This window comes from Ursus arctos, unplaced genomic scaffold (genome assembly GCF_023065955.2).
Source record: "Ursus arctos isolate Adak ecotype North America unplaced genomic scaffold, UrsArc2.0 scaffold_26, whole genome shotgun sequence".
Classification (NCBI taxonomy): Eukaryota; Metazoa; Chordata; class Mammalia; order Carnivora; family Ursidae; genus Ursus; species Ursus arctos.
The window spans coordinates 43,556,206-43,583,679 of NW_026622941.1; the positions used below are offsets into that span (position 1 = coordinate 43,556,206).

The following is a 27,474-nucleotide window of genomic DNA, read 5'->3' on the forward strand; positions in this document are numbered from 1 at the left end:
GCCGGCCGGGGGAGGAGAGAGCAGAGGAGGCGGCCCCGGCAGCGCGCGGCGGCGGTGGCAGCGGCGGCGGCGGCGCCGAGAGCTCGGACTGGGAGCCAGAGCTCGGCTGGACAGCGCGAGAGCAGGAGCCGCAGGAGCCGCAGCGCTGCCAGCTTGGGCCGAGCCCGGAGACACCGGCCTGGCTGGTCCGCGCCAGCCGCAGGTGGGAAGGGGCCGGGGCGGGCGGCGAGGGGTTCCGGGCTCCGGGCTGAGGCTGAGCCGCGGTGCCGTCTCCTCCCTCCGTTCCGCAGACAGAGGCTGAGCATGGAGCTGTCCCCCCGCAGCCCTCCCGAGATGCTGGAGTCGGATTGCCCGTCACCCCTGGAGCTGAAGTCAGCCCCCAGCAAGAAGATGTGGATTAAGCTTCGGTCTCTGTGAGTCCCCGGCCGGGAGCGGGGGGAAGGGATCTCAGGGAGCCTGGGGCGGGGAGAGGGGGTAGCCGGAGCCGGGCTGGTGGATTCTCTCCGGCACACACGTTGGCAGGTGCGAGGAAATACGCTGCCCTGACACGCGTGGCCAGGCCACATGTGCAAGGCATGTGCGGAGCAAGCCGGCTGGTTGGAGCGGGTTTAGGAGTTGCAAAGCTAAGGATGTGCCGGTGCCTGTGGACCCCCCCCCCCCCCCCCCCCGTGACACACGCAGCGCGGAGAGGCTGCACGTTATGTGCGGTGTGGCAGGGCTGCAGACCGGCAGCGTTCAGGAGGTGCCAGGCTGACTCACACGTATCCGTGTGCAGGGTTGTGCAGATGTGAGACGCACATCACATGTGCGTGCATGAGCGTCCGTGGGACACACAGATGTGTGTGGAGTGATTGCACACAGCTCCGGATCTAGTGCATGGGGATACTTGCGCCAACCTGTGGGTCATATGGATCTCTGTTGGGATTGGTGGTTTCTGCCTCCTGCATCTTTCAGGGGGTGGGAATGCGGGGCGCCCCATACCTTAGCTGCTCATCTCTCTTGGGGCCGGGAAACCCACGGTGCCCAGTAATGTTGGGAGACAAAGCTCCGATCTGGAAGAGTTGGGGTGGAGCCCCTACCTGGGAGCTGGGGTGGTGGTGGTGCTGAAGAAAGATTGATTGACGGGGCAAGGCAACTGTCGAAACCTTTTTGTTGCTGCAAGGATCTCCAAGCACATATAGGCATCTTTTCTTGTTGTTGCAAGAGAAGGTCATGGGGGTGTGTGTGTGTGCTGGATGAATAGGGAAACGAGGGACTCACGTGTCCCATACTCCAGTCCCAGAGGAGGGAAGCAACTTTTGTTTCTCTTCCTCAGAGGAGAGGAGTGGGTCAAAGACAAACCATGCGGCACATTTATCTACCAGTCAGCCGCCATCCGGTAACCTCCGCAGTCTGTTGATTCTTAATCAGAGAACGAGGGAAGGTGCCCCTCTCCCTGATATGACTCCCAATGGTCCCAGGAAAGAGGCTGTAGATGTTCAGTGAGGCAATGCAGGAACCATAGACCCACAACCCAGTTCCTCCCCGTTACCCTCAATGGTGAGCTCTGAAGCTTTCCATTTCTGGGTTCTGGCGGAGGGAGAGCTGGTGGTAGGAGATGGAGAGATCTAGTGATTGTTTTGTTTTTAAAGTACTTCAGCTGTGGTAATAAGATGACGCCTTGATATTGGGTGGGTGGGTCTGATTTATGCTCTAGCTGCTTAGCGAGGCCTTGGGGAGAACTGAGGCCCAGTGGGCAACAAGGCTTGGCATCCAAATGTGCTCCTCAGTTCCTGCCCTTTGCTGCCTCTAGCCAATGCAATTTGCCGGGCTCTCTGAAGCGCAGCCTTGGAACGAGTTCCGGGATGAAGAGATGGAAAACCGGTTGAATTGATTTAGCACTGAGTGATTCTTGATAGAAAACCATGCTCTGTTAATGGTAACTAAGCTGGGGGAGGGGGTGGCAGGTAAGGAAGTGGTGGAAGGGCAAAGAAGGGGGCTCGGGGTTTATAAATGAGAGAATTCAAGGTGTCCCAGGATGGCTTCCCCCCATCATGTACTTCCCTTGCTTCCATTCCAGGTAATGAGTGGGCCCTGCGAGAAAGCAGGTTTTACCTGTTTCAATGTCTCCCATACCTTTCTTTTTTTTTTTTTTTTAAAGATTTTATTTATTTATGTGACAGAGATAGAGACAGCCAGTGAGAGAGGGAACACAAGCAAGGGGAGTGGGAGAGGAAGAAGCAGGCTCATAGCGGAGGAGCCTGACGTGGGGCTGGATCCCAGAACGCCGGGATCACGCCCTGAGCCGAAGGCGCCCCTCCCATACCTTTCTAACCAAAAGTCTGTCCTGGAAGCAAATTGCTGTTTCTTCCTTCAGTATGAGAAGTGCTCAGTGGTGAGAGAGGAGGATTCCCAGAGGAGCCGCTGAAACCCAGGGAGAGAAGGGGGCGGAGGCCGCTGCCCGCACAGTGCGTTAGCGGGGCTGTCCTTACAGGAGAGCGGGGTGGACAAGGGTCACTAATCTTACCGATGAAATTATTCCGGTCTTCACTTACTTCCGCAGTCTGGTCCTTAAGAGTGCTAGTGGCATGTGATAACGTACCCAGAAAAGGCCTGTTTCCCTATTATTAATCACCAGGAATAGATTCTCAATCTCAGTTTCTCCAAGCAGAGAAAGATTTTGATATCAAGGCAGATCCCTAGTTGATGGCTTACTGGGTTTGGCCCTGTTTGAATATCGGGGAGGCTCTAGTGTGGGAATAGAGGGATGGACACGATTATCTCATGGCTGTGTACTGAATAGAAATGAATATATATATATATATGCCTTGATTCCCCCACACACCATATCCTATCCCCCTGCCCCCCAACTATCCTTTTAATTTCTTATGTAGGACATCTAGATTGTCTTTAGGGAGCCCGGTCTGGTGTTTTTGCCTCTGGTTAAAAAGCCCATACTCAGTATAATTTTGCAGGGCAATTTCTTCTTGGGAAGGTCATCCAGGAATCCTGTTTCCCACAGTAGAACTCTGCCAAAGATTAATTCAGAATCTGGAGCATATGAGCTGAAGAGTCTCTAGCTATGGGATTTCGCCTCTACCTAGCAGGAAAATTTTCCTAACTGAGCAGACTCCGAAGTGGAGGCATGAGAGACGCTGGAATAGGGAGTCTGGAGATGATGGGTTGAGCAGGATGAGGATTTCTGACCCTAAGATGAGGGATTTGACTGGACTGCCTACCCTTCTCTGAGACCAGAGGGCCTTGAGGAGTATAGGGGAGGTTCAGGAGCAGGGGGTTTTCTGTGTCTTTTGTGAGTCAAGAAAATCGGTGAGTGGAGATGGGTTTGCCGTCCTTAGCTCATTTATTCATTCAACAACTCTTGTTGAGTGCCTCCTGAGGGTCAGGTGATGTGCTGGAGGCTGGGGTACGGTCGTGGACAAAGTAGACACAGGCCCTGCTCCTATGGAGTTGATAATCTGGTTCAAATCCATCACGTGGGGGGCGCCTGGGTGGCACAGTGGTTAAGCGTCTGCCTTCGGCTCAGGGCGTGATCCCGGCGTTATGGGATCGAGCCCCACATCAGGCTCTTCTGCTATGAGCCTGCTTCTTCTTCTCCCACTCCCCCTGCTTGTGTTCCCTCTCTCGCTGGCTGTCTCTATCTCTGTCGAATAAATAGATAAAATCTTTAAAAAAAAAAAATCCATCACGTGGAGTAGAGAGTTCCTGTTCCTCATTTTGCTACACCCACCCAAGTGATAAAACTCTACCACTTTGGTTTCTGTCTAATCTCTTCTTTTGGTGGGGGACGGGCCTACAGACACCCAAGAAAAGCATAGAAACGAATTCTTTGTCTTTGTCCCAGGATAGTACAAATATCACTTTCTCCCCTCTGCCCCAGTTTCTCCTAGAATTTTACAGACCGAGCTTCCCTTTTCCTTTGGGATAGTATAAACACAATCCCTTTCTCTTCTCCTTTCTTCACACGGGCCTCAGGACTCCCGAGGTCTAGGCTCTATGTCCTAAGCTGTGGTTCAAGGTCATTACAGCTGAGCTGGAGCAAGGACCCAGCTGGGTTTCTTTTTGCTCATCTTTGTTTCATCCGAGTCTAGTGTGGTACCTGAAACATAATAGGCACTCGAGAAATGCTGTTGAATAAAGGAATGAACAAATGATTTAACGAGTACCTGTGTGTATGTCATGGAGCCCGGTTCTGTCTCTGATTCTGTGGCGCGTGTGCTCCTGTGCGTGGGGGGGGGGGGGTAGCAGGAAATGGGGGTGGAAGAAAAGGAGGTGGTGTTGTTTTTTGAGAGGGCGATTTTTAAAAGGTGTGGGGTTTGAGGACCTCAGGACAGAGCCTGGAACTGAAGGAGTTACAGAGAGGCTATGGAAACGTTATTTGGCCGTGTGAATGAGACGTATCAGGAGGAAATCGCGAATGCCTGACGTGTATACATATGTGTCTGGGTGAGGGTTGGGTTGCGGGCGGGGGACAGCTTGTGGAGTCAGAGCTCCATGATGATGTCTCTTTGTTTTCAGGTTTATAAATGGCACGTGTGACAGTAAATATGTTGGGAAGGTTTGCACTTACCTGAATGCCCGAGATTGGCCTCTGTATGAATGAGGTGATGTGTGTGTGTGTAGGTAACGGGACAATATGTATGTATGATCCTGTGTATGTGTTTGTGACACACCAACATCTAGTTTATAATCCTGGGGAGATCAAATGGGCAGGAGGAAGAAGCTGAGGGACTGGACTGGGTGCCTCCCTGGTTGATTTATCCCACCTTTTGTCCTCGTTTCGTGTATGCCCCACGGAGTGATCTTCTGTGGCTCTCACTGGTTTTGAAAGTTGTGCAGCGGTTCCCCTTTTTCTGCATATGGCTGTGGAGCTGCTGTGAAGATGGCTCCCTGGATCTCTGGAGAAAAGGGGGCACCATTTCTCCCAGGCCTTGGCAGGGATGAGTTTTTGTGCCTTCCTCCACGGAACAGCGCTTCCTCTTTAATTTCCAAACATGGCCAAGGGAATCTCTCCTCCCTGGGTTTTGTCTCCCCTCTCCCATCAGTGCTTTCCATCTTTACATTTCTTTCATCAGCTGTGTCTTGAATGGGCATCTCTGAATGGTTGAGGGTAAACAATGCTTGCAGTAGGGTGAAGGGAGAGGGGCATCAATTTAGATCAAAGGGAGAATTTCACAAGCCTCCGGTCAGAAGAGGTGGTTGGGGGGATGAGGGTGGCAGGGTGGTGGGAGGGGAAGAGCTGAGGGAATGGCGGGACACTTGAGTTTGAGTTCATGTTCCCTTTGCTGCCAATTACTAGCTGCATAATCTTGAAGTCACAGAGTCTCTCTGAATCTCAGCTCCTCGTTTGACATCAGTCATATGAAAGTGGTTTTGAAATGATAAAGTCTGGAGTTCTTTCAGGATTGGAGAGCTTGCTGTGTGAAGAGGTGGGAGGAATGGGAATGAATGGGAGACCATCGGCTTGGATGGGGAGAACGGTAAAGATTCAAGAGGCAGGAATATGAATTCCTTAATAGGTTTAAGTCCTGGTGTCTGGGACATGATTCGGAAGAGTCTTGTTGATGAATGGTTGTCTGGAGGGGGTGAGACAGGTGTCTGAGCTTAGAGACTAGAAGGCTGAGTGGGCCTATCTTACAAAGGATGTGGGCCGCTGAGGTCAAAAGAAAAGAGAAGGACTTACTCCTATTATCTCTTTTCCCAGTGGTTAGAGCAATTGTAGTTCTAAGACCTGGTGGGTGTGGGAGCCCCAGGGACTGCCATTGGTGAGTCCTGTGAGCATTGGAGCATTCTCCTCTGGCGTTCATCTTACATTTCTAGGCCTTGGGGTGATGTGATCACATATGCCGCATCTTATTTTAGACAATCTCTAAAGTCTCTTAGAACCCAAGTATCGCTTTGTTTGCCTAGAAGCCCCAGGAGGCCGGTTAGAAAGACGGACGCAGGAGATTCTGCAGTGGACGGCTGCATTTGTCACTTTGGCCAGGAGGAGGGTGAGGTGGGTTGGGGTGCACTGGTCCTGGAAGGCCAGGTGAGAGACCCAGGAGGGGAGGGGCCTGGACTTGTCTAGACCCCTTTGCTCCTGCCTGCTGTCTAGGGAGCTTCTGAAGGCAATGACATGAGCGGTTGTTTCCTATTTTGCCCTCTTTTTGGCCACTCCCATTTGACGGGGACGGGGGGGGGGGGGGGGGTAGGGGGAGCAGGGAACCTTGAAACACATCTTTCCCTCTCTTTTGAGTCTTTAAAGGAATCATCGAGGATTTGTTTCCAACTTCTCTGCTCCCTCTGCTTTCCTCTTGTTTGACTCCTCTTGGTCCTTTCCTTCTGTCCCTTTCCTCATTTGTTCCCATCTCTCTCTGCTGGTCTGCATTTTGCTCTTCTCTCTTGTCCCACTTCCTCTCTCCCTATTCCTTTTGACTGGGCTTCCCTGGCCTTCAATGCCCCTACCCCTTTCTCACCTTGGCCGGGAGCCAGGACATCCCTGGGGCCTCCTTCCCCTACCCCCAGGTGTTGGGGTGGTGGTGGTGCAGGGTGAGTCTGCTGCAGGCACCCTTTGGGACCGCCTTAGGAGTCCAGCCTCAACTGCTGTATTCTGCAAGGCCTTTCTTTTGCCTTCCCAGTGACCTCATCCTCCCAGCTCCCCTGGGGAGGAAGCCAAGTAATTGCCTTTGGCTCTCAGGGGGCTGATTTTCTCAGGTACGGAAGTTGAGTAGCTATTTTCCAACTCTCTTCAGGACAGCAGCAGAGAAAAAGGGACAAAATCAGGGCAGCAGGTGGGGTGCAGGTGAGCTCCCCTCCCCCCCAGAGACTGGAAGTTGTTAGATAATGAGATTGTCCCCTAAGGGAGGAAGACTTAATGGTCCTCTGGAATTGGGAGAGCATCCTGGGGTTACTGAGTGGGGCAAAGATGGGAGCAGAGGGGAGGGAGGGCTCCTGAGAAGGGAAAAGGAGGAAAGCGAGTTGTTGTCCATTCGGTGCGGGGAGGTCCCTAATGCGGGTGCTCTTGCCCCTTTGTCCCGAATGTCTCCCTCGCCCCCCACCCTGCAGCTGCCCCTCTCCCTCAGCTCCTGCGGCATCCATGTGGATCAGGAAAGGAAGCATCAGCTTAGGGTTCTACTTCAGCATCCCAGACCTGGCAGGGGTCCGCTGAGGGAGCTGTGATGGGGTTGTGGTGGAGAAGCAGGCTTGGTGGGGAAGGGGCAGGGCAGATCCAAGGAGAGGCCTGGGGGCGGGGGGCTGGGAGAAGAACTAGAAAGGGGGTGTCTCAGGTGGTGCCGTTGGATACAGCCAGGTTCCCGGGCGAGTGGATTCCGCAGCTGCAAAGAGAAGTCAGATTTGCAAATAATTATTGTGGCTGCAGTGGCGTGATTAGGCTGCCAGCTGGTGTTGGTACCATTAGTTTTGGGAAGGGAGCTTGGCTTCCAGGGGGGCTTCGTGATTTTTTGGCAGGCAGGACCTGGGGGCTAGAGAAGCTTCTCCTTTCCTTGCTATTCCTTGGCTTCCCCGCTCTCCTGTTTATCAGCTCTGGCACATCTAACGTGGCCCCATCCCCCTGGTTCTCGATGTCCACCGTGTTTGGAAACTCTCTGGGGCCTGGGCTGAGTAAGCACACATGCCAACAGTGTTGCCAAGCTCCCTAAACCCCAACTGTATCTCTACTAAGCAGGAGCTTTAGAAATTCCAGTCTTAAGGAAATATCATAAATCAGATCGTACCAGATTCACCCGAAAGACTTCTTTGTCCTGCTTGTCCTCCTCCTTTCTGTTGTTTTTTGAAATGCCAAGAAAATTTGCTATTGTTTTGATTACAGCAAGATGGAATAAAGATGGATATGCGAGAGAACTTCCTGGAAAGTTCACGGAGGTTAGAATGTGACCTTCCTGTGATAAAGAAGAAAGCCACCCTCCTCCTTTAAGCATCAGGTTAGAGATGAGTTGGGGAAGCAGTGAGCTAGTCAGAAAGGATGAACTTGAACCAGGGAATTGAGACCTAGGCACTGAATCTGAGAACCATAAAATGTAGCAGAGGAGGAAAGTGATGCCCAGAGGTGGTTGGTAAGGTTTGGGGGCAGGGCTGGGACCAGACCCCAGTTGCGCTGGTGCACACGCTTGTGCTGCTCCCATCACACCTGCAGTCAGTCCCTTGCCAAGCTTCCAGCTCCCTTTCCCATCCCAGGCCTCCTTCAACATCTGCTAGGCCCCCTGGACACAGGGCATCTGCTGGAACAGCTGCTGGGATGTGGTTTGGAGGTCTGGTGGGGTGGTCCATGTGGCGGTGGTTAACGAGCAGAATTAAACCGCGCAGGGAGGGAGAAGAGGGGTGGACGGCGAACCAGAGAGAGAGAGTTCTTCTGGCCTGGGTCCTGGGAGCCTCCTCTCTCCTTAGCCTTCCTCGGACTTTCTTGCCCACCTCTCCCAGTTCCCCCTTCTCTTAAGGGCTGCAATCTGAGGCTGAGGGAGAGGTGACTCAGTTGTGTGCTGGGCTAGGAGCCGGGATATCTGGGGTCTTTTTAGTCTGGGCTAGGGCGCAAGCTCTTTAGATTACCCTCTTCCTCATCTGATCGGAGCTGTGCCGCGCTGTTCCTAGGAACACCTGTTAGAAACAGCTTCTGGTCAGGAGGCAGAGGGGGACTCGCCTTCAGACACAGCATGGGTGGGAGCCAAGTCCTCCGCCTCTGTGGCCACGTTTCCCAGACCCTCTTCAGCACCCTTCAAATCTCTCTTCTTTCCCTCTCCAACCGCTTAGTTCCTCCTGCCCTCTCCCCCTCCCCTCCGCTCTCTTGGTTTCTGTTCTTCCCACACTACCCCCCACCCTCCACCACCCTCCCTCCACCCAGCTCCTCGGTCCGGTGCCTAGAGATCTCTTACTACCGCTGCCATGTCAACCGGGGCCTGCCGCCCCCCAGGATGGCACCCCAGCTCTGCCACCAGGGGGGCTATTTTTATCTCCAGAGCCACCCCCGCCACTGTGCCCAGCCAGCTGCCAGCACTGAGGCTGCTTGTACAGCAATGGGAAGCCAGGGGCGTGAGGGGAGTGCAGTGCTTGGGTAAGGTGGAGAGCTGGTTGTTCTTGGTTTCTGGAGCTCCATGCTGTGCACAGTCCCGTTTCTTCTTCCACTGCCTCATGGCCCCTGTGGAACAAGGGGCCAGGGAGAAGCCCTGGACATCTGGAGTGGTGGTGGCAGGGTGACTAGGGCTTTTCCACACCAGAGGTCCTGTGTATAAGGGTGGGCATAGGAGACTTTGTTCATGGAGGGCTCTTACCGAACGTTTGCTGAACAAACTAAATAAAGGGTTGGGCCAAGGAATGATCCGTTGCATTCATGCAACACTTTATAGTCCCCAAGGTGCTCCCATGTGATCTCATTTGATCCTTGAGTGAATTCTGTGAAGCACATATTACTTACCCATTTTATAGACAAGGGAATGACCTCAGAGTATCCTGCCCGAGGTCACACATAGTGATAAAGTCTAGACAAAAGTCTCCTGATTTTAATTCATGTCCTCTTTTCATTGGGAGTTAGTTGATTTCTTTGGTTCTTTCAATTTCTGAGATTTTGGAGCCTTGAGATCAGCTGGTTACTCCCTTCCCCAGCACCCCCCATCCCCACCTCTTCTCTTCTCTGACCAGAGGCAGGGTTTCCTTTCCTTTTTTTCATCCCCTATCCCAACTCCTATTCTTCAGGGCAGCTGGGGAATGCTGGGAATGGGCCTGGGAGGGAGGCTTTCTGGTTATGCTCCTTGGTACTTTTAAACAAAAGTTAAAGACTAAAGGAAAATCCATGCTGGACTCTGCTGGGTCGTCATATCTATGCCCTGCCTCCCACCCGGGGAAGCCTCCCCAGCTCGGATAGAGGTGTGGTGTGTGTGTATTTGCATGGGTGAGTGGATATGTGTGAAATTGTTTTCCCTAGGAAGGGCTGGTGGTTGGCCAATATCCGTTCTTATTAGGAACAGTTAATAATAATAATAATACTAACAGGCTGGGACGAGCGTGTGTGGGATGCATGCTGGGACGACGAAGCAGGTGTGTAGGCTGAGGTGGTAAGCAGTCATTTGTCCAACCGGCTTTTGGTTCTATTGGGCAAGAGAACAGAAGGATGCCCAAGATACCCTCTGCAAAGCTTTCTAGTCTAAGAAATCTCCACCTTTTGGTAGGAGGGTTGAGGTGAGTGCCTGCTTGCGGTGGCAGGGCCTGGGGTGAGGGCCTGGTGTCAGGTGAGGGAGGGGAGGCGTGGTGTTTGGGGGTGTTTCAGGCTGTATGCAGCTGGCCACCACCTTCCTCCACTCCTACCCTATCCCTGTTCCTCCAAGCAGGCATGGCCGCGGAACAGGCCAATGACTTGTCCCTCATCCCCTGGGTTCAGTCCTGGGTCTGTGACTCAGGCTGTAGTTCTTTTTCTCTAAAACATGAACCAGCGTGTGCGCGTGCGTGCGTGCGTGTGTGAGGAGCTCAGAGAAGGAGACGGACACAGACAGGGAGGGTTTCTTTCTTCCAGCACCTGCAGCAGCCCTGCTTCATGGCTACCAGTTCCCTAGAAAACAACTTGTCGGCGTCGAGCGTCACGGCTCGCGTTGCTGCCGAAGCCCACTTCCACTTGTCCCGGTGCCCAGCGAAGCTGAGAAACCGCAGGTCCCGAACTTCATGTGTTTGTAATCCTTCAAGGCTTTGGCGCGGTGACAAGCGTTTTTAATTTCTCTCGGCTTTTGGGGGCTAGAGGTGGGGAGGGAGACTTCCCGTCAGCAGTCCCGGTCCCGGCCTGTTTCTTCTCTCCCTTGCTCTGTCATCTCCTCCCCGCGAGGCCCCTTTCCTCGTTCGCACATCGTGCCCGGCCCTAGAGCCCAGACGCGGGAGAGGGCAGCGGCGCGGACCTCTCCCCGGGCGCCGCCGCCTTCACCCCGCTCTCCTCCTTAGCCCCGCCCCGCCCCCGGCTGACCAATCGCGGCCCCCAGGCGCTGGCGTGGGTGACGTCATGGCACAGCCAATCCGGAGGCGGCTGGGGCTGTGTGCGCACGTCCACCTCGCGCCGCAGAGGCCGGCTTCTGTCCCCCAGCCTGAGCGAGGGCAAAGCCCGGAGGCGGAGGAGGGGGACCTTCGTGGTCCCCAGGCCCGCCCCGGGCCGGCGCATCAGTTTTCCTCCTCTGGGCTGGGTTGGCCTCTCCCAGTTAATTCCCAGTTATCCGCCAGTGCTCGTTTTCCAGATGGGAACTGGGGCTGGGAGTGGGAAAGTAACTTCCCCAACCTCTTGGTCCCCGTGGGCGTCTTCCCGACTTTCATTCACTGCTTGGGCGGGGCTTTCCCTCCCCGCTGAGCGGGTCTCTGCGTGAGGATCCCCTGAACCCCAGCCTCAGGGAGCCCCTCCCCTGTAGTTTCTGGTCCTTTTCCTGTCTTGCCTCTGTCCTTTCAGGGGGGTAAAGCTCACTTTGAAAAATGGCCCCGGAAGAAGACTGTGGGAGGGAGCCGAATCCGCCGTAGCCCCTCCAGGGGCCTCTCGCAGGGCCCCCTCCCCTCCCAGGGCAGACTGCCTCTCCACAACTGGTTCAGGGTGGGTCCCTGTCCCTGCACCCTTAAGCCTTCTGCTAACCCTTCTCCCCAAAGAGGAGCCCCACCTCCTCAGAGCAAGGGGCTGGACTGTGCTATTTCTGTCCTTTCTGGGATTCTTCTGAGAACAGATTCTTGTTTTCCGTCGGATTCAGATGTGAAACTTTTCCCGTGGCCTCTTACCCAGTTGCTGTGGGCTGCCTCTCTGTGTCATCACGCCCTTCTTCCTCCAGCCAGGCCCCTCCTGTTCCCCTCCTCAGAGTTCTTTCTGGTCAGTAGCTCAGTTCTGCTGAGACCTGGAGGAGGAAGTTGGGCCCAAGAGGGAGTCATTCCCCTCGGGGGCCCTGGGGGCCCCAGGGGCAGCATTCTGATACTCGGAAGCAGGACACTCTGATTCCCATGGCAAACCCTGTTCCTGTGCAGAGAAGCCACCTCCAGGGCCCCATCCTCAGGTAGGCACCAGGGCCGAGAAAGGGAGAGGGGAGGGGGAGGACAGGTGGCTGTGGGTCACCACTAGTAGTTTGGGGGGGGGAGGGATCAAGACTTGACAGTCCCCATATGTTGTGTGCACATGCGTGTCCGCTTCTCCACCTTTTACCCGCCGGTCTTGCCCTTCCTCTTATTCTCCTCCTTTCCCATCTCCCTTTCCTTTGAGTTGCTTCCTCTTGCCTGTGGCAGGTGGCTTGGCCAGGATTCCCCCTTCCTCTCCTTCCTCACCCCAGCATCCTTAGGACCTCACATTCCTCTGAAATTTCGTCTGATCTTAAAACCCCAAAGGCAAATCAGATTCTTCTTCCAACTCCTAGCCCTTTGGCTTGAGGCTGCCCTGTCCTAGGAGTGTGGGTGCTGGAAGTAGTACAGGGGGCTTTGGAAACTGCCAGATCATCAGCCATGATGGCCCAAAGAAACGAACTGGTGGGGAAGCTGAACTCTTCTGGGGTGTTGGGATTATTACTACCCTGAGCCTTCCCTTTCAATGGGCTGCCTAGAGCTGGGAGAGACTGGTGCTTTCCAGGGGTCAGGGTCTGAGGCTTTTCTCGGGGTGCAGAGGCCGAGGGTAAAGGAGAAAGAAGTGGGTGTGGTGAAACAGGACTCGTGGTGGAGATGGAAGGATTGTTGCAGAAGCTTCCAGTTTTCCTTAGGCCTGGACGAGGACCTGTCCATGGGCGGGGAAGTAGGACTTCCTGCAGAAGAATGCTGAGGGGAGGACTGTGGGTGGGTCTGGGGAGATCCTAACTCTGAAGGACTTTAGAACCAGAGAGGCCGCTGCTGGGCGGAGGGGCTGTGGGGGAGTTAGACCACTTCAGGAGGGTGACGTTCAGCACCTGGAGCCTTCCAGCTGCCCGAGTCCAGGTCCCCTTCTTGGACTCCCCATTTGTCAAATTTATTCTGTAATCTTCCTCTCCCTCCCCACTCCTTCTGGTGTCTGGATCATGTCTGCTTCAGATTTCAACAGGAGCTATAAAGGAGCAGGGTTTAGACGTGGAGGCAGGAGGAACTTGGAGGGAAGGTTGTGTGGAAGGCCAGCCACAGCCTCATTCTTCTCCGAAGGCGCTCCGGTAGAGTTTCAGAAACCCTGCCGCAGAGATCCCCATTGTGAGCTCTGGCAGATAGCCCCCCACCTGATTAATCTCTCCCCTCTCCCTTTTATTTATTTATTTATTTATTTATTTAGATTGTATTTATTGAGAGAAAGTTAGAGAGAGAGAGAGAGAGAGAGCATGAGCAGGGGGAGGGGCAGAGGAAGAAGCAGGCTCCCCGCTCAGCAGGGAGCCCGATGGGGGGCTCCATCCCAGGACCCTGGGACCCTGACCTGAGCAGAAGGCAGAAGCTTAACTGACCGAGCCACCCAGGCGCCCCTCCCTTTCACTGAATGAACATTGGCTGAGCGCATGCTGTGTGCTCTGGGTAGAGCAGCGGTGTCAGTCCCATTAAGATGCTCACAGTCTGCTGTGGGCCGGCAGACACCAGCACTTCCTGGGGGAGACAACAGACTGAGGAGCTGTGATGGAATGAGCTCCAGCCTCTCTGCAAGCGAATTACGGGATCGAGCCCCTTCTGCCCAACACCTTTGGTGTGCGGGGCACAGTTAGGCCCCAGCAGTGTGAGTTGTAGGCTTGCCCACCTGACTGAGATGGACAAGTTGTGGGACCTTGAGCCAGTCACTTAACCTCCCTCCTCAGGTGGTTGTGTGGTCCAAATGAGGTTTGTCATTATGAAGGAGAGATCATGGCCATTTTCATTGTCTCATTTTCTCTGTTAAGGGGCTTCCCAATCACCAGCCTCCATGCAAACTAGACGCCCTCTTCTCCACCTGGACTCGGGATGGAGAAGGCAGGCGCTTGTTGGTTTGAAGGCCACAAGGTATGAGCTGGGTGGGGCCCGCGTGATGCTGGTCAGTTCATCCAATTCACATCATGTTTAGAGAGCCCCATTGTATGTGTCAGGCCTTCTGCATACATTATTTCACTTATAAAATAAATTATAAAATAAATAATAATTCTTATTAACAGCCCTTCACCCGTCGTTTATCATCATCTGCACTGTTGTACAGAGGCAGGAACAGAGGCTCTAAAAGAAAGGTTCTCAAAGGTCCGTGTGCATGAGAATCATCCTGGGTGTTTGTTAAACGTGTTTGCAGATCCTTGGATCATACCCTTACACATTCTGGTTCAGTAGGGGAGCAGCAAGTCCTGGAATCTTAGTTTTTCACAGGTATCCCAAGGGATTCTTTTTTTCTTTTTTAAGGTTTTATTTGTTTATTTGTCAGAGAGAGAGAAACAGAGACAGAGCCCAATTGGGGAAGTGTCAGGCAGAGGGAGAAGCAGGCTCCCTGCCAAGCAAGGAGCCTGATGCGGGACTCCATCCCAGGACCTGAGCCGAAGGCAGACGCTTAACCCACTGAGCCACCCAGGCGTCCCTATCCCAAGTAATTCTGATGCCAGTGGTCTACAGGCCACCTTTTGAGAGATACTGATTGAGAATTAGTGACTTGCCCAAGGGCTCGGGGCCAGGATACCTCTGAATCCAGGATCTTGCCCCTGAGAACTGTGGCCAAAGCCTTGGTTTCTGCACTGGAAATAGGGGTGGCAATTTCTTCCCAACTCCCTCCCTCCCTCTAGGCCCATTGTGAGGATAATCTGAGATAACGTAGGAGAAATCGCTTTTAAAAATGTAGAGCTGGCAGCATTGTTAACGATTATGCGAATACATGCAAATGAACATCCGTGGGCTTGGCTGTTCACTTTGGGAGCCTGTGCTGGGATGTGTGTTTCAAGATGTGGGTCGAGAGAGGATGTGGAAGAGCTGGTGAGTTTAGGTTTGGGTTTTACAAAGGGCTGACCAACGTGGAGGATGAGGCCTGGGGTAGGAATCTGGGAGAGAGATGGGACCAGAGGCTTTTCTTTCTTTTTGGGTTGTGTGTCCCCTAGATCTGAGGGTCCCTGGCCACGGGGACTGACCAGCAGAGGGAAGCCCTGGTTTTTGCCTGGGCCCCAAAGGTGGAGTGAACTTCTTTGTTCTGCGACCTCTGGGTCAGTGCTCTGGGAGATGCTGGTTCAGTCCCCCTTCCCAGCTCATTGGATGGAAAGCCTTTTATGTTGTCTGGCCTCTATTCCACCTCCCTAATGAACCCCTCGCTGGGGCAGAGCTTTACTGAAGCCGGCTTCTTTCTTGTTGAACAGCTGCCATTTGCACATGCAGCAGGAAGGCCAGAAGTGGGGTTTGAAGATCACCCACGGAGGAGGCTGCAGGGTCCCCCTCAACTGCTTTCCTTCCATTTCCCCCCTTGCCCTTCTGCCCCGTTTGCATTCAGACTGTTTGGGCAGGACTGCTGGCCCCTGAGGTGAGAGTTGGCCTGAGACCCTTCCTGGGGCTGGCTCTTTCTGGCACCCCCATTCCAAAGCTGCTGAGACCCCAGGATTCCAGAGCTGCTTCTGTTCAGGAGTGCCATTGTTCTCCTTCCCCAGCATCCCTGGGAATTGATGCTAATTTCAGCCTCTGGTCCCTGACTCATTCTTTTTTCCTCCCTGACTCATAGGGTGACCTTGGGTTTCTGAAGCCCCTCTTGGTGGGGAGTTGTCATGGCCACCACTTTACCCCCACCTGGGTGTTAGGTGGGGCGGGGCAGGGCTGGGGGAAAGAGCCAGAGGGGAACGTTTAATTGCTTTTTTAAAAATCACCATCTAAAGTCAAGATTGAGTTTTTTTGCTTTGTGGCTGCCTGGGCCGGACTCTGCAGACTTCTAAGAAGTCTCCCACTTCATCACTGACCCCCAGCATTCATGAGTGCAAAAGATGAGGGACCGTCCCTTCAGGCAGAGCATCCAGTAACTGAGACCCCTGGCCCCACCCCCAGCACTTTGGCTCGGGGGAAGCCGGCCCTGCGGCGGAGGTGGGGGATGGGTACAGGCACACACTGCCAGAGGTTCTCTCGGGCACAGCATTGGGCAGGCAGGGGTTAATCCTGCTTTGTCCTGGTTGATGGATTCTGGAATCATAATCCATTAGCTCTGCCTGAATAGAGTGAGGCCAGGCGAGAGCATTCAGATTGGTCTTTGTTCTGCGTCTTCACCATCCCTGCCAGGGACAGAGAGGCTGTGGACATGTACCCGCCCCCCCTGCCCCCCGCCCCTGCCATGACCAATGGATGTAACAGAAGCATCTTGGGGCTCTTTTGATTGCTGTTGACCCACAGCTCACTCTGCTGGGGGAAATTGGCAATGTCAGCTCTTGGTTATTCAGGCTATGAAACAGTCCCCAGAACATCAGCCTGGGTGCTTTGCACCTGCCTCGTTCTGCTGGCCCCCCGAACTCTAAATGAGAGTTTTCAGGAAACTGACTGAAAGGAGGTGTGTGTGTGTGGGGGGGCTCAGAAAAAAGCCTGGGATTAAACTTTGGGGGTAGATACACTTAATACAGGACAGGCGGTGGCAAGAGCCCGGGATGAAACACACTAGCTGCGATTCGTCTTCCTGTCGGAGAGAGTGCCGATTTGTGGAAGACTGAGACGCCTCATCAGAGGGGTCCTGCTCTCGGGACGGGATAGCAGCGCCTGAGCAGGGCGTCTGTGCCCACCCCCCCCCAGGTTACGCTACATGGTGAAGCAGCTGGAGAACGGGGAGGTAGACATCGAGGAGCTGAAGAAAAACCTGGAGTACACGGCTTCTCTGCTGGAGGCCGTGTACATAGACGAGACTCGGTGAGAGACCCGTGCACGGGGAAGACGCGGGGCAGGCACGGTGATGGGGGCGGGGGTGAGACAGGAGGCCGGAGACAGAGACCCGAGACAGGGCCAAAGCAGGGAGGAAGAGCTGTAGCTGGAAATACCACAGAGGCAAAGGGGCGGAGGAGCAGACGGAGTTGCAGAGACAGAGACAAGCACAGGCATCAAAGAGAGAAGACTTTTCAGAGCTGGGAGGGACCAGAACGCTCGTGTAGTCCTAACCCTCTCGCCCGTGCGGAATCCCTCCAGGCCTGTGCGGCCCAGCATGGGAGCCGCTGGTCACATGTGGCCGTTGAGCCCGAGTGTGAACCGAGACATGGATGTGTATGTAACGCGCACGCTGGATTTCAAACACTGAGAAAAAGGAATTGACTTCACATCGAAATGATATGATTTTGGGTGTATCTGGTTAAAGAAAACTTAATATTAAAATGAATTTCACCCGTTTCTTTTTACTTTTTAAATGTGGCTACTCACCAATTTCACGTTACTTCTACCTGGCTTGCGTTTTGTTTCCGGTGGGCAGTGCTGCGGGTCTCAGCCTCCCTGCCAGGTGGCATCTATTCCATTTTCTGCTTGAGCGCCTCCAGAGTTGGGATGCCCACTACCTCACATGGTGGCGTCTTTCATTATGGAGGCATCAGAGAGACAGAAAAACCAAAAACCAAAACCAAACGTAGTGAGAGAAAGGAAGGGGAGGGTGAGAGAAGAGAGAGACCTGGCCTGAGCCTTGCTGAGCCGTGGGGTGTGGCTGGGCCTGGCGGCCCTAGGTTGTGGAAGCACTTGCTGTCTTTCTTCTGTGACTCCCCTGCTGGGGCCTCAGGCAAATCTTGGACACGGAGGACGAGCTGCAGGAGCTGCGGTCAGATGCCGTGCCCTCGGAGGTGCGGGACTGGCTGGCCTCCACCTTCACCCAGCAGGCCCGGGCCAAAGGCCGCCGCGCAGAGGAGAAGCCCAAGTTCCGGAGCATCGTGCACGCGGTGCAGGCTGGGATCTTCGTGGAACGGTGAGGCTTGCCCCCGCTCAGCCTCCCTCTGCCTGTAGTTGTGTCCCCCTTTCCCGGACACCCTGGGCTTCCGGGACCTCACTGTACCCCCAGTGGTGTGGCCCCCCCACCCCCATTGCCCAGAGCTCATCCCCACAGCCCCACCTGATCAGACCCCACTTCCCAGACCTTCAAACGTGGGCTTCTTTTCGCTATTTGCCCTTAGGATGTTCCGGAGAACGTATACCTCTGTGGGCCCCACCTATTCCACTGTGGTCCTCAACTGTCTCAAGGTGAGCCCCGGGTTTTTGGGAAAGAGGAGAAGGTTGGAGGAAGGAATGGTCGTTGGGACTTTCAGACTCTTGGTGGGGTGGTTTTTGCCTTCCCTTTCAACTGTCATCCCCATGTTCCTCAAAGCAACATTTCGCCCACTCCAGAGGCAAACTTCTATCTTGTTATCTCCCCTGCACTGAGAGATACCTGAGAAGAATAAGGCCCATGTCACCATGTCTTTGTTTTCCTGCTTCCCAGGTCTCTGTAAACATTGGGAAGTCCTCCTTGAAGTCTAACTGCAACCCTTGCTGCTGTTGGGAAGCTCCCCTTGAGAGTCTCCCTGCCTAGTCTGTTGTTTCTCCACAGAACCTGGACCTCTGGTGCTTCGATGTCTTTTCCTTGAACCGGGCAGCAGATGACCACGCCCTGAGGACCATTGTCTTTGAGTTACTGACTCGGCACAACCTCATCAGCCGCTTTAAGGTTGGGCAGCACCCTACGCCTGTTCCGGGGCAGGGCTCTCCACTGCCGTTACTCCTGTTCTAAACGGTGGCCGGCAGGCCGGTTCCACGGGCTTCCTCACTCAGTCTCACTGTCAGCGAAGTTTCCCTGTGCCCACCGTCCCAGCCTTTCTGTCACTTGCTCCATCCCGAGCTTCCCACTTCATTTATTGCTTTCCAGAGGAAGATTCTAGGTCAGCAACCAGAGCAATTCTGCTCTGTCCTGCTTTGCTTCTTTCCCGTAACTTGTCCTCTCCAGGCTGGCTCGAAGTTCACCTCCCTGTGTCCGCTGTCCTGCCTCCTGCCTGTGGACACCCGAGGCCTAGAGTCCAGATGCTGTCAGCCTGTGCCCTGGGGACTAGAATCTCTCCATTTGTTTCCTGGGGGGTGGGGGGGGCAGGAGCGCGGAGGAAGGGATAAGATCGGTCAGTCCTTCCCTCCCCCTCGGCTCTAGTCTCCGTCTGAGGAGTTTTATGGAGAGGGTCAGCTCTTGGCAAGGCTGGGTAGGGCCGTGTGAGGGGAGGGAGGGTGCGTGAACTCCATTTGCTCCTCAGCTTGGCTGGCCGTGAAGAACATGGGATTAAAGTCCTCTCCAGGTTCTATGCCAGGAGGGAATAGGGGCTGGAAAAAACCACTTCCGTGTGGAAAAACCACACTTGGAAGTGGAGGGTGGAGGGGTTGAAGAGTCGCAATGGGAATAGTAGGTGGGAGTGGACAGAGATGTTAGAGCAGAGGAGAACACGTATGTTCCGCGGGGGCCCGGAGGCAGGTCAGAGGAGTCCAGCTGGAGGCCCTTTCTCAGAGGGCTGTGGTAGAGCGTCCAGCCATCCTCAGCCTCTGCTTTACCGGAGTAGACTATTGGTGCGTGTGAACCTTTCCTCAACCTTGACTCTTCGTTTTACACCAACTCCCGAGAGGGTTTCCAGAACTTTCCTGAGATGCTTAGTTGACATTTTTCCTCAGTGCCTTCCTGAGGCCTCTCCTTCTGCACCTTCATCTTCTTCCTTCCAGTCCTGCCCTCTCCAGGACAGAGAACAGCAGGGTCCTCCTTTTCCTAAGACTTTTCCTGGCTCCTATTTCTCCAAACTGGTTCTCAGACATTCTCTGGACACCAGCTTCTCCGAAACTCTGCTTCCTTACCTGGCAGGACTGGTTTTGGAGGACCCCAGGAGTAACTGCCAGGTTGGGTTTGGCCCAGCCCCGGTTCGCCTTGCTCCAAGACAGTTAGATTCCCTTTTCTTGGGCACCCAGCCCCTCCCCTGCGTCCCTTCCCTTCCCTCCAGGGACACCATGGCAACGCAGAAGCAAGGGCAGTTGTCATGGAAACGGTCCTTTAAAATTCCCTGAATTTGGGGCACAGCCCTCCGGGATGGGGGTGGGAGACGTTAGGGTCTGACTGATCAGTGGTACGTCTTCGGTGTCTCATCACTATGGCTCATCCCTACAGAAGCTTCCCCAAGTCCTGAACCTCACTCTCCTCACAGCCTCAGGAGATCCTGGGACTGGTGCAGACGCCAGCCCTGCCCTCTGGGAGCCTGAGCCTTTGAAGGAGGCAGCAGACTCCAAGGGCATATACAGGGACAACTGATAGTAGCTGGACAGAGCTCTGGCTCTTGGTGCTGGCGTGTATGTGTGTGTGTGTGTGTGTGTGTGTGTGTGTGTGTGTGTGTTTTGGGGTGGGTACAGGGAAAGTCTTCTTAGAGGAGGGGGTGACCCATATCTATCTTGGTCATCTTACTCTTTCCCCTGCTTCTGAACCCCTTTCCACGGTATTGGATTGGGGGTGGGATAGGGTGATTGGAAGATAGGAGGGAAGTTTTCTTTTCTTAAAAAGCTCCGGGAAATAATAATTATAGCTACTCTTTAGAGAGCACTTACTAAGTGCCTTGTACTTATCTCATTAAATTCAAGGAGGTGATATTCTCTTCATTCTGCAATAAAGTATCAGAGGCACACGACTTACCCAAGGTCACACAGCCAGCAGGTGGTGGAGCCCGGATGTGAGCCCAGGTCCACCTGACTGCAGAGCCGGTGCTCTCTCCCTGCGCCATGCTGCCTTCTAAGGAAAGATGGCGTTGCTGATCTCAGTCCTCGGCTGCCTGCCAGTCCTGCAGATCCTCCCTGTATCTCGATTTTCTCCCTCCCACTGCAGATTCCCACTGTGTTTTTGATGACTTTCCTGGATGCACTGGAGACAGGCTATGGGAAGTACAAGAACCCTTATCACAACCAGATCCACGCAGCTGATGTTACCCAGACGGTCCATTGCTTCTTGCTCCGCACAGGGATGGTGGTGCGTGCCCGGGAGATCGTTCTTCTGTGATTTAGGGGCTTACGGCTGCAGAAGTGGGAAGTCTAGACTATATTCCCATTTCCCTTTGTTTCTCTTTGGATCCTCTCCTTTAGTATCCCAAAGTCTTTACAGAGTCAAATTTTACTTACTCCAGAGGATTCCTGGGTGGACCGTAACGTCATGGGCAACGCTGGGGATGTGTGCTGGGATACGGTGGGAATGTTTCAGGTTGGAATAAAGGGGGGTATTTCACCATTCTGGGAGCTGAGAAACCTGGCCGTCTTAGCCCAAGAGCTGGCCTTGAAGAACGGAAGGGATGGGCTGAGTGGTATAGCCTGGGGTGGAGGTCTTTGGGCAGTGATGGGCGGGGTGAGGCCCCTCTCATCCGGTCTCTCTCCCCCAGCACTGCCTGTCGGAGATCGAGGTCTTAGCCATCATCTTCGCTGCAGCCATCCATGACTATGAGCACACAGGCACTACCAACAGCTTCCACATCCAGACCAAGTGAGGGCTGCCGATGAGGCAGGGGCAGGAGGGGCCCAGTGGGGGTGGGGCAGGTTGCCAGAGCCCCCACTTACAGGGGGCTGGACGCGATGACCCTTGGCTTTGCAGGTCAGAATGTGCCATCTTGTACAATGATCGCTCAGTGCTGGAGAATCACCACATCAGCTCTGTCTTCCGAATGATGCAGGATGACGAGATGAACATTTTCATCAACCTCACCAGGGATGAGTTTGTGTGAGCCGAAGGCGGGAGTGGGCATCCCAAAGAGACCCCTCACCTCGACCCTCTCTTCCCACTCCCTGGACCTCCGGTCCATCCGTGCTGTGGGGGCTGATCGCTTCTCTCGCTCTGTCCACCCAGAGAGCTGCGGGCCCTGGTCATCGAGATGGTGTTGGCCACGGACATGTCCTGCCATTTCCAGCAAGTGAAGTGCATGAAGACGGCCTTGCAGCAGCTGGAGAGGTGGCGTGTGGTGGGGTGTGGCCGGGGCGAGGCCAGAGTGAGGGCTGTGTGAATCGAGGGCACATACAGGGGTAACTGGTGTGCCAGGCCTTTACCTGGATGTGGAAGCTCTCCTGGCTCCAGGCGTCCACCTCCGAGGATGTGTGTGTGTGTGTGTGTGTGACGTGTGTGCACACGGGCCTGGGTCTGTACCGGCCCGCGCTGCGGGTCTGCGGGAGAGCGCAGGGAGTCTGCAATGGGCATTCTCAGGGCCGCTGCAGGGCAGCCTGACCCTGGAATGTTGGGAAAATCATGCAACCTTTCTGGACTCGTTTCCTTATCTGCGCCTTAGGTTAAAAGAAAAAAAGCACAGAACAAATGCCATGATTACATTGAATGATGCTTAAATGCGGGTGGGAGGATATGAATGTGTGTAAGAGAGAAGAGGCTGTGGGGGGTCCTGAAGGTACGTATATTCATGCACAGCGTCTCTGTGGGGACTGCGTGCCGTGTGGCATTGCTGGGGGAATAATGGTAACACTTACAATGATGATGATGATGATGATAACATCTACTCAGCACTTATTACGTGCCAGACACGCTACTAAATGCTTTCATGTTGTGTGTCATTTGATTTTCAGAACAACCCTATGTGGCAGATTCTGTTAATATTTCCTGTTAGATTGAGAAAAGTGGAATATGGAAATTTGAAGTAACTTGCTCTGTGTCACACAGCGAGTGTGTGATGGGTACAGTGGGGATTCGAACCCATTCCCTCTGCTTCTAAGAGCTTGGGCTGCTTCCCCACATATGGGCGCACGTGTGTGTGTATGTGTGTGCGTGTGCATGCGTGTGTGTACCCGTGTGCGTGCGTGTGCGTGCTGTCTCAGAGGCTGGTGGACGTTCCCTGCAAGGATCCGAGGGCTTGTGATGGGAAGTTAGGAACGGTCCCGGTACCTTCTCCTAAAAGATAGTCTCCCTTCCCTTACCACGTGCTCTGACCAGGATTGACAAGTCCAAGGCCCTGTCTCTACTGCTCCATGCTGCGGACATCAGCCACCCAACCAAGCAGTGGTCGGTGCACAGCCGCTGGACCAAGGCCCTCATGGAGGAGTTCTTCCGTCAGGTAGTGGGGCGTCTTCACCCGGCCCCGCCCTCCTTCCCCTTTGTTCTCCAGCTTCCCACTGCACGTCCAGATCTTCTGCGGCTTCTGACCTGATCCCAAAGCCCTGGGATCAGAGGTCATTTTCCTAAAAGCTTAGCTGTGGTTGCATGCTGTTTGCATACCGTCCATTTCCAAGTCAAAGACGCCGAAATCCCTCTTCTCCTCCCCCCGCCCCCCCAGCCGCACCCCCTCCAGCTTTCCCGTGCTGTCTCCTCCCCAGGGCGACAAGGAGGCGGAGCTGGGCCTGCCCTTTTCTCCGCTGTGTGACCGCACTTCCACTCTGGTGGCACAGTCGCAGATCGGTGAGTGGCCTTTCCAGTCGGGAGGAGAGCCCCAGGAAGGGGACGGGATGCTTTCTGGGCCGGGGCCGGGCTTCTCCGAGTCACCATCCCTCAGAACCAGTCTTCCTGTGGAGTAAGCTTGCGCTGGGGCACGGGGTCCTGGGTGGAAGGCCTGGGGGTGCACAGGTGCGGTCACAAAGACATCGTTGCAAAAGGCTGTCCCCACTGGGAACTTTGCAGCCTGCATCATCCTGTTTTACCTGCAGCCGGGGGTTCCAGCCGCGCCGGCCCCTGTGCCCAGCCCTCCGGGTGCACCTCTCCATCGTGTTCCCCTTCGCCGCAGGTTTCATCGACTTCATCGTGGAGCCCACCTTCTCCGTGCTCACTGATGTGGCTGAGAAGAGTGTGCAGCCCCTGGTGGACGAGGACTCCAAGTCTAAGACCCAGCCCAGGTGAGGGTGGCTGCGAAAGCCAGGTCTCCTGGTTCTGGGGGAGGGAAGAGGGACTCACAGAGAGCACCGAGCGCAGGGAGGAGGTACAGCCGAGGCGGGTGGTGGAGAAGCAGGCTACCCAGAACTTGGGGGGCTCTGCTGCATGTCACACACAGGGGCGGAAGGATGGGACCAGAAGGCTGTGACCTGCACCTGTGGTCCCCTCCACCCATTTTCGTTAGCTCTATCTTTATTGCCTTTCTGCTAATCTCGTTTTTTATTTTCCTTCTAGTAGGAGGGAGGGTGTGGAGAGGAAGGGGTGAAATTGAGGGAAAAGGGGCAGGGACTCGGGGGTACCCAGCAGAGGGAAGGGGGGGATAGTCTCCCTAAGTCTCCTCCTGGTCTTCCAGCCCCGCCGCTCTGCGGGCTGTGAAGGCAGTTCTGGAGTGGGCTGGGTCTCACCTCTGGAATTGGGGGGGTGCTGCTTTAGTTTCCAGTGGCGCCAGCCTTCTCTGGATGTGGAAGTGGGAGACCCCAACCCTGATGTGGTCAGCTTCCGCTCTACCTGGACCAAATACATTCAGGAGAACAAGCAGAAATGGAAGGAACGGGCGGCAAGTGGTGGGTGCTGTTGGACCTGGGGTGGGGGGTGGGTGAGGCCTTGCGGGGAGGGTGGGCTGGTGGAGCAGGAGCAGGTCCGCTTTCCTTAACCCCCTGGAGCAACCCTTTGTTTGACTCCCAGAGTTGAGAATGGAGCTAAAGAGAGGAAAGTAAGATCACAGGAAAGATTGTGCCGCTGATTGGCCCGGACTGTTCTAGAACCTAGAACAGGGACAGGAGGGAAGATAGGAGCAGCCATATTGCAGAGCCCACGGAACTCCGTGCATGTTGTGGTCTGTAAAAGGTGCCCCGGCAGATCGGGGTAACTTGGTGGCCTGGGCTGGGAAATCTCTTCCTTTATGTGTGAGTTGAGGGTTGTGAATTTTAGCCAGGCTGCGGAGGAAGGCTGGAGAGGCTCTCCCTAGATCGGCGTGGGTTGAATGAAGCTCGTCTTGAAGGCAGGAGGACGCAGGAGAACCTTCACTTTTCTCCACACGCTCCTGGCCTTCTGGGGAAAAACATTTCTTGCTCCGGTCCCAACTTCCTAAATGCCCCTCTGCAGGCGTCACCAACCAGATGTCCATTGACGAACTGTCGCCCTGTGAGGAAGAGGCCCTGCCCTCCCCTGCCGAAGATGAACACAACCAGAATGGGAATCTGGACTAGCCTGGGGCCGGCCCAGGTGAGCCTGTGTGGTGGAGGGGGAGGGTCTTGAGATTCCGTGGGGGGTAGAAAGAGCTGGGTGTCCAACATGGCATCTTTGAAGGGTCATCTCTGGGGTTCGGTGGATGTGAGATTCTCCCTCCCTCTTCCGAGGGAGGAAAATGGAGGAAGTGAACATGTGGTTGAGCCAGGGCGTGAGAGGGACCCCTTCTGTCCGTTCCCTGCAGGAAGCAAGGTGGTAGCTCCTCAGAACTGGGAGGGCCTGAGCGAGGCTGCAGCCGGCCTCTGTAGCACCTTGGTGAGGGCTCGGGAACAGGGCCCAGCAGGACGCTGTGAGGTCAGTGGGGCATGACTGCCATAGCAGCCCCCCCGCTCACACGCCTGGCTGGGCCCCCCTGCAGGCATTTTTCGCACAACTGTATGTGGGATGGAGTGAGGGGGTCTGGTGGGACTTGGAGAACGTAAGGCTGGAGATCAGGCTAAGTTCGGAGCGCTGAGGCCTCTCCCGCTTTTCCCAGGTCCTCAGTGAGTCCAGAGTGTTCGACGTCATCAGCACCATCCATCGGGACCAGCTCCCCATCTGCTCCGAGGGAGCATGGAGGTTGAGGAACAGACAACACACCCGAAGGCCAAATGCCAGACATTGTGGGGTTGGGGGAAGGGCCCCTCCCCACTCGACACCCATTGGGGTGCACTTTAATTTCCCAGCAGCAAGTCTGGGGAACTTTAGGCTCCCAATGGTCACTGTGCCCATCCCACTGCCTCTGGACTCCCCGCACCCCTGTGGCCAGATGGCTGGCTGGGAGAGGGGAGCTTCTTGGAGGCCTCCCAGGGCCCAGGGGGGAGGGTCAGAGATGCCAGCCCCTGGGCCCTCCCCCATCCTTTTTGCCTCCAAGTTTCTAAGCAATACATTTTGGGGGGTTCCCTCAGCCCCCCCCAGATCTTAGCTGGCAGGTCTGGATCCCCCTTTTCTTCCCCTGGGAGGGGCTGAAATAGGATAGAAAGCTGGGGGTTTTCAGAGCCCTGTATGTGGAGAGGGGCATAGGCTCCTTCAGGGCATGGGAGCTTTCTAGGGCCTGGGAATGCAGGGGTGTTCTCTTTACCCCAGACCTACACTGCTTCAGCACCATCCCCAGCCTCCCCGCCCCACCCCAATCTTCCTCCCCTCCCATTCTGAAATGTCCACTGGGGGAAGAGAGGAGGCCTCTCCTGGGTCCGCAAGAACTTGGGATTGGTCTAGGCCCCTGGGGCTGATCGCCTACCCTGGCTGTCCGGAGCCCTTTGCCTCCTTCCTCTCCCCAGGGCTGGGAGGCTCCCATCCGACCAATGTCTGTAAAGTGCTTTGCAGTCCCCCTAGCAGAGCACCTTCAGGACGCATCTTCGAGCACAGGCAGGAGATGAGCTGGCTTGGGGCCCAGGGTGCGTGGGGAGGGGGAGGTATAATCCAGTCGTCCTGCATTGCTATCAGAGGGCCCCTCCCCTGCCCCCTTCCAGAACCCCCCCAGCTGCAGGCACCAAGAGGCCCCTCCCCTGGGACCAGTGGGGAGTGGTGGGTGGAAAGCAGATAGGAGGGGCTCAGGGCTGCTGCCGCTGTGTCCCCTGAAGGCAGCCCGCCAGGCCCTGTGCCCCTTCTCCTCCGGCTCCTCAAGCAGCCTTGTCCCAGGAAAGGCCCAAGTCCAGGTGACTGCCCTCCTCCTACCTTGTAAATACCAACCATGCATTTGTACAGTGGGCCCCATTTGTGTGAAGTCCATATCCATGGTCTCTTAGACCCGCCACCTTGACACTTGTCCCTCCTACCCCACCCCAAGTGGGGCAGAGACGCATGTGACTCACCCCTGCCCTTGGTCTCCCAGAACCCTGCTATAGCCAGAGATCAATAAAGAAGGGAGACCAGGCCTGGCTGTGTTTCGTGTTTGCTGGATGGAAGGCCACACCGTCTCTTTCAAGCTCGAAAGAATCCTGGTGTGGTGTTCTCCCTATTATGTCTGTGGGTGGGGAGGCTGGGGCCTGGGGAGGGGAGGTGGCGCCTGAGGGCACGCAGTAGGGATGGCGGGGGTGGGGCTCCTGAGGCACCTCCTCTCTACCAGCGTGCTTCCTCAGTAGGGAAGGGCGACTCTCACATTCCCTCCTCCCCTCCCCACCACCTGGAAAAATCAAAAGTGGCGGCAGGAGAGGCCTGGCTCGCCGCTGCGGAAGTTTCTTCACCTGTTCTGGGTTTTCGTCTTTTGCCCTGGCCCCTCCGGGTCTCGGATCAGGGAGAGAGCTGATCTTCCGGCTCCCAGCCAGGGCCTCTTTGTTAATAGCCACTGTGTTCTCAACCCATCTCAGCTACCGGGTTGGAACAGGGGTGGTGGTCTCCTCATAGCTGGAGGAGGGACCACATCCTGAAGCCTGGGAATCACTGAGGCCTGGAGGGCGGGCAGGGAGGCATCCACACAACCCTCTTTCCCGTGGGCCAAGGGCCAGGTGCAGTCCCCCCTTCTGTCCAGCAGACGGCAGCCGCAGCACAGGCACAGCTGGAGCGCCTTCCAACTCCAAGTTCCACAGCTGCAGGGCAGCCCTGCCAGGTGCTTG

The 27,474-nt window shown here is 55.2% G+C and overlaps 1 protein-coding gene across 2 annotated transcripts; it reads left to right on the plus strand.

Moving 5' to 3' along the window:
* The first annotated feature begins 101 nt into the window (after positions 1-101).
* Positions 102-26,795, plus strand: PDE1B (phosphodiesterase 1B). Of its 2 annotated transcripts, XM_057303304.1 has the most exons (16): positions 102-202; positions 291-413; positions 16,624-16,737; positions 17,585-17,767; positions 17,973-18,039; positions 18,386-18,502; positions 20,672-20,812; positions 21,216-21,316; positions 21,425-21,550; positions 21,677-21,778; positions 22,763-22,883; positions 23,143-23,224; positions 23,547-23,655; positions 24,125-24,255; positions 24,797-24,916; positions 25,416-26,795. In XM_057303304.1, the coding sequence occupies exons 2-15, from the start codon at positions 304-306 to the stop codon at positions 24,898-24,900; spliced, it is 1,608 nt and encodes a 535-aa protein (XP_057159287.1). In that variant the 5' UTR covers positions 102-202; positions 291-303; the 3' UTR covers positions 24,901-24,916; positions 25,416-26,795. The 2 variants fall into 2 exon arrangements, with proteins under 2 accessions (XP_057159287.1, XP_026357444.1); XM_026501659.4 differs by lacking the exons at positions 102-202; positions 291-413 and adding an exon at positions 10,981-11,990.
* Positions 26,796-27,474: the final 679 nt, after the last annotated feature.